At 37.2% G+C, this 16,480-nt stretch overlaps 1 protein-coding gene across 1 annotated transcript; it reads left to right on the top strand.

The window, feature by feature from the left end:
* The first annotated feature begins 1 nt into the window (after position 1).
* Positions 2 to 15,862, top strand: DEPDC4 (DEP domain containing 4). Its single transcript, XM_064510646.1, has 9 exons — positions 2 to 147; positions 981 to 1,407; positions 2,205 to 2,356; positions 3,991 to 4,177; positions 7,785 to 8,011; positions 10,649 to 10,791; positions 11,017 to 11,142; positions 12,656 to 12,734; positions 13,767 to 15,862. Exons 1-9 carry the CDS (start codon positions 78 to 80, stop codon positions 13,982 to 13,984), a joined length of 1,629 nt encoding a protein of 542 aa, XP_064366716.1. The 5' UTR covers positions 2 to 77; the 3' UTR covers positions 13,985 to 15,862.
* The last annotated feature ends 618 nt before the right edge of the window (positions 15,863 to 16,480 follow it).

Genomic DNA, 16,480 nt, shown 5'->3' with positions numbered 1-16,480 from the left:
AGGGACCGGCGTTCGGCAGGAAGTTACGTAGCGCCGCTGCTTCCGCCAGCCGGGCTGGCCGAGGCGGGGCTGCGGTTATGGCGGTTTATTTGACTCCGCGCTTCAGGCGGCTCCGGAGCCAGAGCGAGCTGGAGCCGCAGCGGCGAGGTAGGGGAAGAGGGTGCTTCCCCCTCCCTCCTTCGCTCGCCGCCGGGTCTTTTCTTACGCAGCAGCCCTCGGGCTGGCGGTTCCTCCCCTGGGGGCGGGGGGTCCGAGGGGGCCGGCGTGTACCCGCCCGTTTAACGGCTCCCTCCGGCTGTTAGTTCCGCGAGGCTCTGGGATCGGGGGGAGACCGTTGGCCTGCGGGAGCGCGGGAAGGAGGTAGCGCTTCAAGCAGCTGATACGGAGAGGACAGAGCAGTTTCTTCGCTCAACTAACGTTCCTCCATCTTTACCTCTAGATGATGGTTGAGGGGGCTTCGCTGCTAGGGCTGAGCCTGGAGCTGTGTCTAAGCTCATGTTCAGAATAAAGGAAAAATTGCGGACAGAGAGGTTTAATTTATTGCAGATGTCAGTTTGTCATCTGCTGAGCTTAGAGTGGTATGTAAAGGAGAAACATCCTGGGGAAGGTATCAGATAACTTCATTAAGCAACGCACTAGCCCTTTTGGTACCAGCTGTTGACATCTGCAGTAGACCGATGCTCTGGTATGGGGTTGAGAATGCAGTATGTGATAGTAATGAAAACACCCATTTCCTCCTTTTTTAATTTTCTTTTAATCTGCCCTCTAATTCTCTTTTATTGACTCTACGCTTATCTAGTGGACTAAAGTCAACTTACAAGGAGGACTGATTTATGGACTGGTGTCTTTTACTGTTTTGGTAAATTAGGGTTCACTTCCGGAGAATGTTGTGAACAGATTTCACACAGTGAAGTAAAATGCTTAAATGTTAAAGTGAATATATGCATATTTATAAAAACTTTCATGTAAATGTTTTGTAGATTGTGCTGGTCCTTTTCAAGCAACTCAGTTGTGGAATAGTATTATTCATGCTCTTCAGAGTCAGGTGGAAATCAAAAGACGTAGACTACATCTAAAAACGTATAAAAACTGTTTCACTGGCTCAAATGCTGTTGATGTAGTACTGAGTCATCTTATGCAAAGCATGTACCTGAGCTGTAATGATATTTCTCGGCTGAAGGGAGTCCGTGTATGCCAAGCACTGATGGATCACAAGGTGTTTGAGCCAGTTGGAGCAAAACTTCACCTATTCAAGAATGAAAAAGAACCAGAGTTTGAAGACACAAGCAGTAGTCTCTATAAATTTGTGAACAGCAATATTACTCCTCTTCTTTTGAAAAAGAATAATGACAGTGAGAGCTTGTCCCCTGAGCAAATTTATGGACAGAAGACAAAAAGACATTTGAAGTGAGACATTCCGAACTTTGATTTGTGTACTTTTGTATGTGTGTTTGGGTTTTTTGCTTGTTTTTCTGTAAGTTAAGATGGGTAACTTTACAGAAGTTTGTGTCCAACCCAGGTGTTGGAGACCTTTAAAAACTAGTGTTGCATGCCAGTTTTGGAAAATGTTTTGCCTGAATCACAGATGCTACCGAGCATTTCATAGTAATGCTACCTTGACCACTCCTTTGTTATGTAGAGTGGAGTCCAGCACAGTAGAGTAGACTTAGGAATCTTTTTGCTCCCTTCCTCATGCTGGCTTCCTTCATTCTAATGCTCTTTCTTGGCCTCCCCAGTTGAAATATTAGCAGTTGACATTTGCTGGTATTCTGTGAATGTTAATCCATATAAAATGCAATACAAGTGGGTCGATGGAAGCCTTTGTGCAGTCTTCTGTCTTGACCAAATAATCATTGGAAAGGCTTAAGAAAAAATCAAAATTCTAGATGCTTTTATATTATGTCTTCCTTTTGTCACGTGGAGTCTGCATGATTGTGCTGAAATCTGAGAGCTGGTGTGAATGAACTGCTAGTGAGAAGCTGGCAAGTGAAATGAAATCCCTAAACAGAGATTGGAGGCAATATCCTTCCCCTTTCCACAAAGCGTAGGTTGGTGATTGTTTTTCTGGCAGCAGGATAAATCCCAGATGCAAGGTAGCCCTAAGGTTGAGAGTTCTGATTTATTTGCAGTTTGGAAGCTGAGAGAAAGATGCATGCATCCTGATTGTGTTTGTATGCATTTAGTCTTTTTCTTTTCTGTATCAGGGTGAAGTGTGAAACAACCCATTCAAACCCCTTAGCATTAGAAGCAGCTGATAAAAAGAGGATAGAGGAGCTACTTCAATCAATAAATGTTCATCCATCTTTGCCTCCAAAGATCAGGGTTAATGAACCAACTCAACTGATTTCAAAAAGAGGTGAGGGTTGAAATTTTTCTTTGTAAAATGTGTTTGCACTGTTTATCAAAAACTTTTTTTAAATGATATATCCATTTATTTAAACCAAGCAATAAAAACAGGTATTCTGAATGTTAGAAGGTCTTTGTTGTACCTTACAAAGAGGATGAGATCTGAAAATGGTTTTTTTCCCCCGGAAGATTGTTTTGGTTTTTTTTTCCTAGTTTCTCTAATAGAAGATATGATCTCCCCATGCAGTCTTTGCATCATCTATATCATTAAATCATTACAACTGTAACACCTGATTGCTACAAAGACTATCAGTATGTTTTGCTGGTGGTGTTCTATTTTTCTACTGTACTGCTCTTATAAGCAGATTTACTCTATAAACATAACATTTATTCTGGGCACTTAAAGTTACAGAAGCTAAGTCTTGGTTGTAATGCAGCAGTGATTTTTTTTTTTTAAATCCATGGACCCATATTTGCAAGTGGCTGAATGCAAAAACAGTGGGGTTGTTCTGTTAGTAGAGATTCTTATCACCATGATAATCTTCTCAGCTCATTCTCTTATACTAAAGATTGGAAGGACATAATGCACAGGAATACTAAGCTAAAAATGTAATTGAACCATCTTATTGAAATACAGTGCCTAGAATATAATTTCATTCCAGCTGAATGCAGCTTAATGCAAGTCACTATGCTTCTCCATTTTTTCCAAAATAAAAATATGAACACTTAAGTCTATGTAAGTGCCTGCTTAATGGTTTGAGGATGCATAGTTTTAATGTATACATGTTCATACAAACCAGAAAATTTTGTGTATTGGGCATAGCTTGTATATTTTTGAAAGATCATTGCTTTGATAGCTGCTCGCCAATTTTACCTTTAGGAGAATATATCTGAGCAAAACACAGTAAAATTACGATTTGGGTGTGAAATGAGGGCTTTCATCTTCTAGCTTAAGTTTCCTCAGTTTACTAGTCTTAATCCTGAAAGAAATCAACTCCACAGTCAGTATTTTTAATTTCTATTGTTTCTAAAAGTTTTTTCATAGGGGAGGCAGGTAGTGGATAAATTTGAGAACCACGGCAACTCTTCACTCAGGGTGATTACCTTATTTCCATTAAAGGTTGCTTCTCTGAATCCTAAATTTAAAGTGTCACTAATGGCAGAATAGTCAAGTGAATACAAAATTGCTAAAGGGGCGCACAGCAAGTAAACTGAAAGAAATGAAACAGGATTAACCGTTTGCAGGACTGTGGAAAGTTTGTGTAGGATGGCAAATATCACTTCAAAAAGAAATATTTTTGTAAGACTAAATTGCCCTTTTCTTAAATATATCTGTATTATACAGTTTCTTTGCTATTCACTTACATCTTTCTTTGTATATTTTACTAAAACACTAGAGTAGGTTAGTTACATTTAACATGATAGAGGGAGACATGCTCTCTTTAAAGCCTTCTTGATTAGTACCCCTGCTTTGATCCCTTCCTTACCCAACCAAGAAACTTAACCTATGTTTACATTATATTATGCTGTTAAATTATTGTCTTTGAACATTTAAAAGATTCTTGGTTGAGCAGAAACATTGATTAATATTTTAGATAAGATGGGATTTCTGAAGGTTTTTTTTTTTTTTTTTTTTTACAACAGTAATAGATGATGTCTGGAAACAGCACACACTGCTTCGACTACTGCAATTAATTGATGTTCCAGTTCTAGAAAATATTTTGGTATCTTCAGTAAAGAGAAAAACAGACTGTTTTGGCAGAGAAGAAGACCTGATTATCTCAAATACTTTCCTGGACAGAGGGGTTATGTGCAGCCTAAACTTGCCTGAGTAAGTTACACATCTGTTTAAAAAAAAAAAAAGTTTATTAGCAAACATTTTCTTTCACTCTTGCTTTAAGATTTCTGTTAGGGGAGCAAGGTAGGATATCGTTACACTTAAATATTCTTAAACTGGGATGGTGTTAATGTGCTTTCCCTTGTTAGATTTTCAGAACTGGTAAAGGAAGTCACAAAAGGTATGTCTCCAGGATTGCACATATGAGGATTTTTAAGTACATTAAAAATGATGTTACAAGGTTTGAAAATACTGTTAGTTTCTAGAGTAGATATTTCAGTCTTAGATCCCTATAACAGATACCAGAAGTTGAACAGATTTGTTCTGGGTTTGTGAGGTTTTTGTTTGTTTTTAAGGGGTCTTTATAGTTGCAGTGGCTTAAAGGGGTTTAGTTGCATTTCCTGGTGCTATGAAGGTGTAAAAACAAGAAGGCACCTGTTGTTACTAATAGCAGAGAAGAAGCAAAGCTGTAGCACTGAAGAATGCTTATGATGTGAAGAATTTATGAAAGTAAAAATGTCTGCATGCTCTCAATGCTCTTTTTTTATGTTCTTTTATTTTTTCATAGTGTTCCTGTTAATTGCACCTGGGCTGACCTCTGTCTTAGCTTGTAGTTTTACTGAATATGTCCAGGTGTATCTCCTCATGTGTGTATGTCCTAATAATGTTTATTTCTGCCAAATCAATCAAATTTAGTCATTTGTGATATGTTGAGGTCTATCTGTGTACTATAAAGAACATCTCTGTTACAATTTTTATATATTCTTGCTTTAGTGGGAAAATATTAATATTTTAATGTTTTTGGAGTTTTAAATAAGCTAGTGAAACTTCTGCTTGTGAATCAGGTTTATTGCTTGATAGTACTCTAACTTCCTGTTCTTGTTTTATTTTTTTCTCTCCAAGAATGGTTGTATATACTGTTTCTTTCTAGTTTCATATTTGCATTGTACTTGATTCTTAGGTCATTGGTGGGTTTTGTCTCTTACAATCTTTTCTATACAGTTCCTATTCTGTATTTAGTGTCTATAACATTTGGTTCTTTGCTAATAAATTGGACTGTGTAAAAAAGCAAAACAAAACAAACAAACAAAAAAACCCAAATGGTTTGTTCTGAAAATACTAGTCACTCTGTCTCAGTCCTTAAACTTGCTTCATTAATTTATTTTCAAGTGACTTAAGTGAGTGGCTGGAATAGCATCTATGCAGACCCCAAATTGTTTAGGCCTAAACAATGACGTGCCTGAGAAACAATAAATTCCAGGTATGAAGAATCCTCACTGATGTTACAAGTTGTTTTAGGATTAGTTGCCCCCACTATCAAAAAATGAAAAAATACATAATTTCTTTTATCTTAAATTTTCTGTCTCTAGCTTCAGATACAGGGTCTTGTTATATTTGATGCAATTAAATCCCTCTTCTCCATGTAATCAAATTCTGCTTTACTCATCCTCTTTTATAAAGCTACCTAGACTGCTTTTTGAATATTTAACTTTCAAGGATGTCTTCCAGTTTATCTGCTCTTTAGAGCTATCATGGATGATAAAACTAGATGCAGTTTGTTTGCAGTGCTAATGGCATCATAACTGAAGTGAGGCCATTAATCTCTTATTTCTGCTTAACTATACTATCCCACCTACACATCCAAGACTTAAGCTTATTGGCTGCAGCATTTGCAGCTGAAGTTCATGTTTATCTAGCTGTCCAGAAGCAATCCCAAAATCTGTTTCTGCTTCCTATGACAGGAATAAGATATTCTGTAGATCTTAAATAATATTTTCATCTTCTTGCAAGTCGTTGATTTAGTTCAAGTTATGTTGTATCCAAAGAGTCAGATAAGGGTAATTCCCCACCCCCAGGTTCTATGATTCTGGGTTTCTTTTGTACAAATTAGCTGAGCTAGTGACTTCCCCCCCTCCCCTCTCTGACCTTCCAGCATCTTTGAACAATGAGTTTCCTACCTGAACTTTATATTGCCCTTGCATGTTCTCTCCCTAGTTAAGTCATAGAGGCAACAGATGCTTAAGAAAAATGATGCCTTTGATGTAGGTCACATAAACAGTTTCATGTGGGGACTGTAGTTTTTCTGAAGTGCTGTTAGCTGTATTCTTTGTATGGGGAACTTGAATCAGTTTAACTGTTAAGGTTAAAAAAAAAAAAAAAACCTTCAGGTTGTTGAAGTGATTTATCTTAACAAACTGACTTCTGAGAACACTTCCACTATACTTCTGAAAAAACCACTCAAGTAAAAAATTTTTCTTTAAGCCACACTGACTGAGAAATCATACACTTAGATGTGACTGATCACACTTCTGATGGAGAGAGCTGTTAAACTATTGACCAGCAATAAATCCCTGTCACAGACCACTATGAAGAAGTGTCTCAGAATCTTAATAGTCTCGAATCAGTATTTCAAGTGTCCAGTTCTTCATTTTAGGGTGATGTTGCATAACACTTTCTAGGAGGTTCTTATTTAAATAACAGTATTACTTATTGTACACACTCTTTTTTTGAGAAACACACAGTCACAGAATCACAGAATGTTTGAAGTTGGAAGGGACCTCTGGAAATCTAGACCACACCCCCTGCTCAAGCAGGGTCACCTAGAGCATGTTGCCCAGGATTGTGTCCAGATGGATTTTGAATATCTCCAATGAAGGAGACTCCACAACCTCTCTGAGCAACTTGTTCCAGTGCTCAGTCACCCTCCCAGTAAAGTTTTTCTCATGCTTACATGGAACTTCCTGTGTTTCAGTTTGTGCCTGTTGCCTCTCGTCCTATTGCTGGACACCACTGAAGTGAGTCTGGCCCCATCGTCTCTACACCTTCCCTTCACATACTCATACACATTGATAAGATCCCCCTTCAGTCTTCTCTTCTCCAGGCTGAAGAGTGCTAGCTCTCTCAGCCTTTCCTCATATAAGAGATGCTCCGGTACCTTAATCATCTTAGTCATCCTTGGCTAGGCACATTTTAGAAAAATGTTTTCCATTGGCTCCAGATCAGATGACCTTCTACATGACCTAATGTCACAAGCATACCCTACAATAAGTAGCTGAGTGATAGGACTGTTTTGTAAGAATCTTTTGACCTTTCCTCTTTCCCAGCCCCCATTAATTATTGGCTTCCACAGTCTTCCAGGCTTTAAATTCTTTTTGATTATCCTTGTTTTCAGACCGATTGTCTAATTTCTCTGCTTCTCAAAAAGCACCAGTCCCTGGCTTTTACACTCTGATTAGCTCTGGGTTTTCATGGTGTATGCTGGGGAGTGGTGGTGTTAGGTTTAAATACTACCTGAATCTGACAAATGTCATAATGTCAGTGACGGTCTTGTGCGATTGTCGCTTTCTTTTGATCTGCACATACCTCAGGCACATTATCTCTAGTGCAGGAAAACTGAAAGCTACTTATTTTGAGCATGTCTTCGAACTACTGTAGTGAAGTAAAATACATAAATTGTTTAATAAGCAACAAAGTTAATGCTGCAGTTCAGATATGTGGCGGTACTTGCATGGTTCTTTCTATCTGATTTTCTTTAAAGGGTGAATTAACACCAGGCAGAGCACTTTAAAATAAGCACTAAAACTAACTTTTCCTTCTGCAGGCTTGACAAATGGCTCTATGCTGCAATTGAATGCTTGGAGTATTTCCCAGACCAATTCATAGTGATGGTTAGTCAGCAGTTACCTCAAAGCAATAACAAACCAAGCAATCTGAATACTCACAAGAAGATTCTTTTTGACATTATAATTAAATATTATAGTCAAAAGAAGGACTCCCTTCTTGCCACTCAAGATCTCGATATTCATGCAGGAATTATAGAACTTCTAGGTAAGAGCAACTTTTAACAAAAAGTAAGAGTGAAAGCTGTCTAAAGGGTGTAACTTACTAAGTATTAATAAAGATTGAATCATGACATCTGCAATGATATTGCAGATGTCCCTTCCAACCTAAATTAAAGCACCTCCAAGGGAGGTCACTGGTGTGAAGCCCTGTTCAAATGAAAGGCTAACTTCACAGATCAAGTTGTACAGGGTGTTGTCCAGATGAGTTCTGAAATTCATCAAGGGTAGAGATTCCACAATTTCTGTGGTTAACCTCTTTAAATACGTAACTACTCTCATTGTGAAAATTTCTTATCTCTAGTCAGAATTTCCCTTGTTGCTACTTGTGACCGGTAGCACAGATGTAAAATCATTCTGTTATATAGTTCACTTAACTAGGAGAAAGTTTTTTGGCTATGAATTTCTTTTTAAAGGTAATAAATAGTTATTTAAAATGATACAAGGGGCTGTTGAAGTTTGATTCAGGCTCTAATCCCCAAAAACCTCCCCACAGCTTTTCACAAGTAAAGCAGAACGGTTAAATTTAAACAGAGATTTAAGATTAATCCTACCTTAAATAGACTCTGTTACTTCTTCAGTACTGTAAAGTTTATAGAATATTAACAAAAATTATAGTTTTCAGAGAACTCGGTAGAGCTTGCTGGCATAGGAACACAGTTGTCCTCTGTAAAAGTTGGAGCAGAGGTAGAGGCCATGTCTAAAAACTCATGGAGATACAAAAGGCAATAATTTTATCAGCTGTATTTTGTTATGGAGGAAAAAAGTGAAATTATAATAGGAGTCATGAAAGGGAAACTATGGCAAAATTACGTATCCCACCACTAACAGAAGAATGCTAATCTGAAATACCTGACTTAACTGCTGGTAACTTCTGCTAAGTGTTTCCTTAAATTAAAGATGTTTTAGTTTAAATATGCAGTTTAAATACAAAACAGGTATAAACCAGTATAAGGGACTACTGCTAAACTAAAGAATCAAAACAGTCAAATCTCTGGGCAATTTAAAAGATAGTGCCATTATTCTTCCTATTTAGTTTAATGGTGCAATTGCTTGTAGGACTTTTTGTTATTTAAATAGCTTCTTAATCTAAACAACATGTCCTGTGGTTATCTTCTTTCTTATTTTTCATCTTATTTTTTTATTCTTTACTTTGTCATTCTTCCAACTTGGGTAAAAACATCTTGTGAGCAGTTTCTAACAAACACTGTCTCTCTTTGAGGAAGTAACCCTAAATTCGTCATTAGGAAATGATTCCCCATTTGAATATATTACAGTTTGAGTTCTTAAGTCTGTTCTGAGCTGTGTTCTTGTCTACACTACATCACACTCAGGAGATTGTGCTTAACTTTTTTTGTAACTACATTTCCGTCTTAGAGCTATGGAATTGGTTATGGCTGTCAGTGCATAACAGCCTGCATTCTAAAGGTATTTTTCAAGTAGAATCCAGTACAATTAGCTTTGATTAAAGTCCTGTTTTTCTGACTCTAGCTCAAAATAGCCATGAATATCTACATGTTTAGAACTCTTTCACAATTAATTTGGAGAGAGGAGAGCTGTTGCGGTTGACTGTAGTACAACTCTATTTTTTGTTATCAATGTGTATACAGTTATGCATAATATACCCCTAAATTCTTAAGCAATTTGATTTAAGATGTGTGACAATGTAGATAGGTTATTTTGACTGACTGCACCTGTCCGTTTCATAAGTAATGCAGTCTAAACCTGTTGCTCTGTTTATTTTAGGAAACGAGGCACAGCAGCATGCTTGCCTTCAACACCTATGTGGTTAATTGAATCATAATGTGTTGATCTCTAGACTTTTTTTTTCTTTCTCACCTTGGTCACCTCCTTTGGCCATTCTTTCTTGCTTTTTGTCTGCTTTTCTTTTCCAAGCAGGTCACTTACTTGCTCTTTCGATCTTTTTAAATCCAACCAACTTTGATTTAAATGGCCTGCGGCCTGCCCCTGAAAGTTGTGGATTATTTCTTGTGAAGTATAATCTCAGTCCTGATAATAGGACAGAGGTCAGAAAACGATACCTGTGGTCTATTCTTGTATCTGCCCCCATCTTGCTCTTGCCTTAAGCAAGTTACTTAACTTCTTGATGGTTCCTCACTTTCAAAATTCGTATAACTAGAATTATAAACTGAAAGGATGTTTATAGAAAGTTACTTCCACCTTATCGCTCTTCCTCAAAAAAAGCCTCAGAATGGCTTGAAAAGGGGCTGGCGGTAGGGGGAGGAACCTCAGAGCAATCAAAAAGATAAAATTGTTCAGCTCTTTAATTACTTTGAGCTGAATCCTGGATTATGATACAAAGAAAGATGTGGAAACACGAGCAGTCCAAACATCACTTTAGTGCTTGTACATTGTATACAGAACATAGAAATGTCCTGGAGGTATTTTCCAAGCTTATGTTACTTGTCTAGCTATAGACAAAGGCTTTAAGGTTATATTGATTATATGCTGTATCAAGTCTTTTCAAGATTTTTAGAAGACACTGTGTTAACCTGCTTTACTGAAATAAACTGGGAATAATATTGGGCTTAAAATACATTTTAAATACATATTTTTGACTTTGAAAACACAATTGCACTGGATACACTATTTTACTCCATTGCAGAAAAAGGAAAAACAGAACAAGCTCTAGAGGCATCACAACTCTATATAAGATTATTAGCACCAAATATTCGAGAAGAACTGCATAGACTGCTGACATTTATAGCCATTGCATCAGAATCTGAGGGCTACAAATTACAAAAACAAGTACGTATCTGTTATGTTTAGTGTGGAAAATAGCAGTTTCTCATAGTAAAACTAACAATTTTTATCAGGAGTTAAAAGTATCTTATTTACTGCCTTCTGGTGTGATCTGTTTTAAAGCAAATTTCAATATGTTCCTCCTACACTGAAAGCCTCCCGTTGTAATTAGTATTTGGCTAATGCATTGCAAGCAAATATAATGCCAAATCTATGTTCTTCTTTTTCTAGTTTGATAACAGATCAGTGATCATCAAGACTTGTACGAAGTTCATTTTACAGAACAAGACACTGTCAAAATCACAGGCAGAACTGCTGATTCAGTTTCTGATGGACAATCACTCTGACCTCTTCAAGGTTTTTGGGTTTTTTTTGTCTTGTTTTGTTTTTTCTACTTACCTTGAAGTCTTTGTCACTTAAAGTGTTAAGTACCATGTAATGGCTTTATGGGGATGGGAGGTCAGAAGAGAGGGGCTTAATGTTCCAACTGTTAAAGTCTGGTATAGTCAAGTAGGGTCAGAATCTCTTCCAGACTATGGGGGATACCTTTCTAATAGTTTTACAGTCTGTTATATACAATATCCTCTCTTTTTATTCACCTCATTTTCATTAAGAAAGTATTTTGAGTATTTAAAATCTTACAGAACCCTTTTGGCACCTTGTTTCTGTTGGCTTTCTACTAAGTTTTCGGGCATCTTGCAATGCCCTTCTCCATTAGAAATTTGTTGACATATTCTGAATTGTACATCGAAAAACATGCTTGGTGTCCCAGCACACGTTCATAGCTTTGTCAGCTCCAGGAGCTCTCTTGGTATTTTGAAAAAGTCACTTCTAAATTAAAGAAAATAAATAAGACCTCAAAATGAACTGAACATAGTTAAATAGGAAGGCCATTTATATAGATAAATATTTTATTGCCTGCTTTAGTTACATTCCACCATGTTTTGTCACATATAGGATCAGGGAAGATTGATCTTTTCCTATATTAACTTTCTGCGTTTCAACCAATAAATTGAAGTGGGTAGTGCTTCTCTACTTTCTTTTCTTTCGTGGTTATAAAATTTCCCATTAAAACACTAAACTAGGTAGTTCAGCTCATCTTAGCTGTTACAAAATAGCTGTAAAATGCTATAGATATTTACAGCATTGTCTCATTACAAGTAAGCCTCATAGCAATACTGGTTTGGTTTCAGTAAAATGTTAATTTTAATTCTTGTACTAATATATTTGTTTCTATTTCTGCCCACAGCTGAAGTTAAGAGATGTAGGAGTAGGATTTTTTTTTTGGTGGTTGTTGGGTTGGTTTTATTTATTTTTTAATTAGCTCCAGTTTAGTTTGGAAGTATTAAGTGATTAAAGAGTCTGGGTTTTGTGTGAATTAATACACAGCCAGAAAACATTTTTTTGGTTGTTAAGGTTTCTAATGAGCTTAGGGCTTTGATTCGTGATTGGAGGTGGAGCCAGATGTGACATCCAAAGTGCTTATTGCTCTATAGCAGTGATGGCAGAATGGGTGATGGCTGCATTTTCACAGCTGCACTTGAGCCTTTGTTATAAGCTGGAATCAGTTCAAGGCCCATTCTGATTTTTGCAGGAGTTCAGTGTTAACCAGGTTCATAATCTCTTGCCTCTGTGTGAGACAGTAACTCCTATTTCTTTGGTCAGAGATTCAGAAATAATCAAACATATGCATGTGTGCTTCAGTGCAATTTTGTGGAGATTTTGAATGTATAATTGATTAAATATGGTAGCCTTAGATTCATCAGCAGTTAATTTCTGTGTTTCTAAACTGATAATCTAAAAGCCATAGATTCTCAAAATACAAAAGTATCTTTTTTGTAATTGTTCTTGGTGGGGGTTGTGTTTTCAGACTCCTTTAACTCTTCTGGAACTAACTAGTAGGAGGCTGGAAAGCTTGCTGGAAGGACAAGATGCAGATATCAATTCAGGTAGATGATATGATGCCTGTTCTTATTCAAACACTTCTACAAACATCAGTTTACCATCAGTATTTAACTAAAATTTCACATTGAATACATTTCTTTACTGTGAGAAGAGCATGGGAGTGACTAGATAAATGGCCAGGTGACTAATTCACCAAATAATTAAATTGTCTGCTTAAAGCAAAACACTGAACTTTGAACATTAGAGAGCAAGGATTCTCTCAATTCTCTAGTCTGAACACATTACAATTTTTTTCACTAAACTAGTTCCTGAGAAAACAGTGCAAAATATGTTCTTCCCCACCCCTGAAGTGACTTGCTTGTAGTTTGGTTTCTGTGTATTTGACTTGGTTTTATTTTTCAGGGGTGACATACTTCTGCCATGAAGTACCTAAAAATTCTCATAGTTCAATAGTTAGAGGTGCTAATAGATGTCTTGAGCACAGACCTTGATGGTTTTGCTTAGAGTTTTGAAAAAGTCTTTTCCATTTCTTGGTTAGCAGAAAGGTTATTAAGAACTTTAGGCTTACATAAAGGTAGTGTATCCTAAAAAAAAGCCATTTGACACTTGGTGTGTGTCTGGGATTAAAATATTTTTCAGCTCATTAAGTGTGGTTCAGAAGCAAATTTTTCTCCATGGAATGCATTTATTTGCACGCCGTACTGGGCCTTGCTATGGACTTGATCCACTCACAAGGATCATGAAGACCGCAAGGTGCCAGGTCTTGTCTTGTATAGCTTTCTTCAGTTTGGCGTCTGTTTGCGAGAATTTTATTGGTTATCTTGCAGGCCTATTTGCCACACAGAATCACCTGTGACCTCACACTTGTAACACTGCTTTTCAGTTTTATTTTTGCAATTAATGTTTATATGTTCATCCAGGCTCAGTGGTGGGCTGTCCATTTCACTTCACTTGTAGAGAACTATAATTGCATCTGAGCTGGAATATCCACACACCTATGTTTCTCATTATTTTTGTAATCACAGAGTTTCTTACATGATGCATAACCTAATCTGAACCTCTGGTTTCTTATAAAGGCTTCACCTTCTGTCAGCGTTTGACATCTAAAGAATATGAAGACCAAAAACAACAAACAAATCAGTATCTTCTGGCATTGGTTCAAGAAATGGACAATAATCCCACTATTCCTTTGAAGCAGAAGAAGAAACTAATTAAAGAGTTCCGGAAATACCATTTTCTCGTCTTTTGTAGTGGCTGTAAAACTAAATGTGAATATTGCACTGTAAATGGTTAGTCATCAGTGCACTTTTTTTTTTAATAAGGAGGAAATATATATGAAAATTGCTCATGATTATTACTTCTAGGTACAAACTACGTTCTGCTTATATCTTTAAATCATCAGTTGCAGGAAACTATCAAAATTACTGTGCAGTAAAAAAGTATTAATACTAATTAATGAATCTTTTGAGCAAAAAGTACTTTTATGCATCCATCTAGTTAGTCAATAATGGCACGCAGCTTGTGCTGCTTTTAGTTCAGCGTTTGGCACTTTTTTTCCTTCTGTCCTGGCATGGCTTTCTAGCTGAGCTAAGTCTACATTCAGAGCCACGCTTGGGTTGCTAACCTTTTATCTCTAGTTCACAATGGAATCACGTGATTCTCATGACTCCTTTACATATTGTAGAAGTGTACAAAGAATGTCAAAAGTGTTATGTAAGCTGCTTTTTATTCAGTAGCAGGCAAGACGCATGTGAGGGGAGCTGTGTATGCTTGCAATCAGTAATTATAGCCTGTTATTACTTCCCCACTGTGACAGACTGAGCTGCTGCTAATTAGGCAGTTCCATAAGAGCAAGTCAAAAAAGACATTTTGGAAAAAAAACTCGAGAAATCATAGTCTTGTTTTCGGTCTTCTGGTCTTCATGACCAAACTATTTCAACATGAGGAAACTTTGATAGGTCTCCAGACCTGACAGTTATTTGCCATGAACACGATGATAAGGTTTATGGATTCACAGTGCGTGGGGCAAAGCTAGTAAGTTCAAACTACGTCAGCCTGTATCTTGACACATTGGTGATAAGTGAACATTGACAAGGAAGTGTTGATTCAAATCATGAAATAAATATACAATATAACGTTATGGAGACTTTAATTATTTGTTACATTCATCACGGAAGACATTTGATCATTTATAGGACATAGAATTGTAGAATCATTGAGATTGTTAGGAACCTCCAGAGATTGTATAGTCTAACCCCCAGCTCAAAGCAGGGTCAGCTAGTGCATGTTCTTTGGTACTGTGTCCAGTAGGGTTTCGAGTGTTTTCAGGGATAAAGACACCACAACCTCTCTGGGCAATCTGGTCCATTCTCTTGGCTTTAAGGCTTTGACCTCTCACAGTAAAAGTGGTGGTGGGGGGGGGGGGTTCATTTGTTTGTTTTTCCTCTTGTGTTTAAGTGGAATTTCCTGTATTTCAGCTAGGGCACTTGTCTTTTCACGGGATATTGCTGAGAACAGTTGCTCTGTCTTTTACTTCCTCCCATCAGATATTTATATATGTACGAAAAGATCCCCCTGAACCTTCTCTTGAGACTAAGCAATCCCAGCTCCCTCAACCTGTCCTTGTATGACAGCTGTTCCAGTCTCTTAATCATTTTGTGGCCTTTGCTGGACTCACTTCAGTATGTGTATTTCTAATTATGCTCCTGTAGGTATCTACATCTTGAGCTGGTCTTCAAATACATGGTCAAATTACCAGAATACCAAAGATTTCTGAAAACAAGTGCTGTTTTCTGTTCCTTTACAAGTAAAAATGATTCCCATTTTCAGCTGTAATTGACTGTGGCTACAGGTAATAGACAGTGCTAGCTTGCATATCTTAAATAGCCTTGATAAATGATTTAGCCCTGCTAGAAGTCAGGTGGCATACCTGAAATCTCTGTCCACCTGCCTGCTCATACACTTGTTATTTAACAGTGCCTGTCCAGTGTCCCAAAATACTGAAGTTGGTAACAAGGAGAGATAATGTGATAATCTTCAGGGTAGACGAAGTGGGAATGGCTGTAGAAAATCTGTATTTTTTTCTTTTAATTTCTTGAACTTTGCAACTTGATTGGAATTTTATTGTGTTAATTAAATAATGGATAATAAAACATGACATAAGAACGGTGAATCTGTCTATCATTTTCATAGTGCTTTCATAAGGAGGAGGCAGCTCAGGTACAGAACCAGCGGATGAAACAGTGGAGAAATGCTTCAGGTGAACAGCAGGAGGAGTTCATAGCTGCCAAGTGCTTTGCTTCAGTTCACAGGACAAAAAGTGGTCAAGATTACTGTAAATTCGAAGGGGTTGTTGTCTTTTTTCATGATGGCACAAAATTGTCAGACTAGATAGCTTACGTTGTCTATAAAGGCAGGGGGCTGCCTTTAAACTTATGTCCTTAAAGTTGGTTGTTTCTGTTAATTTTACATAATCTCTCTGACCTAACAAAAGATATGGTAAGTGTTTAAATGCTTGGGTTCTGTTTTCAGAATTTATCATTTTGAAAACATACTTAAAATCTTTTTAAAACTTCTTTCAATGATAGATGATATGTGCTATGTCCTTTACAGAAAAAGAGAATCCAAGCCAATGAAATAGCTGACTCTGCAGGTGAAGGAAAGTGGAGCTCTCAAGAGCTCTCTTTCTCCTACCCTGAGGAAGGATCTACTGACTTTTAATCTTCTGTGGAAGGAAACAATATTTTTAATTTACGTATAAGGAAAGACCTGCTAAACAAAACAAGCTGGG

The sequence above is a fragment of the Dromaius novaehollandiae genome, chromosome 1, assembly GCF_036370855.1.
Source record: "Dromaius novaehollandiae isolate bDroNov1 chromosome 1, bDroNov1.hap1, whole genome shotgun sequence".
In the NCBI taxonomy this organism is placed as follows: Eukaryota; Metazoa; Chordata; class Aves; order Casuariiformes; family Dromaiidae; genus Dromaius; species Dromaius novaehollandiae.
The sequence above is the reverse complement of the archived record's forward strand: the minus strand, read 5'-3'. Positions and strand labels throughout refer to the sequence as shown.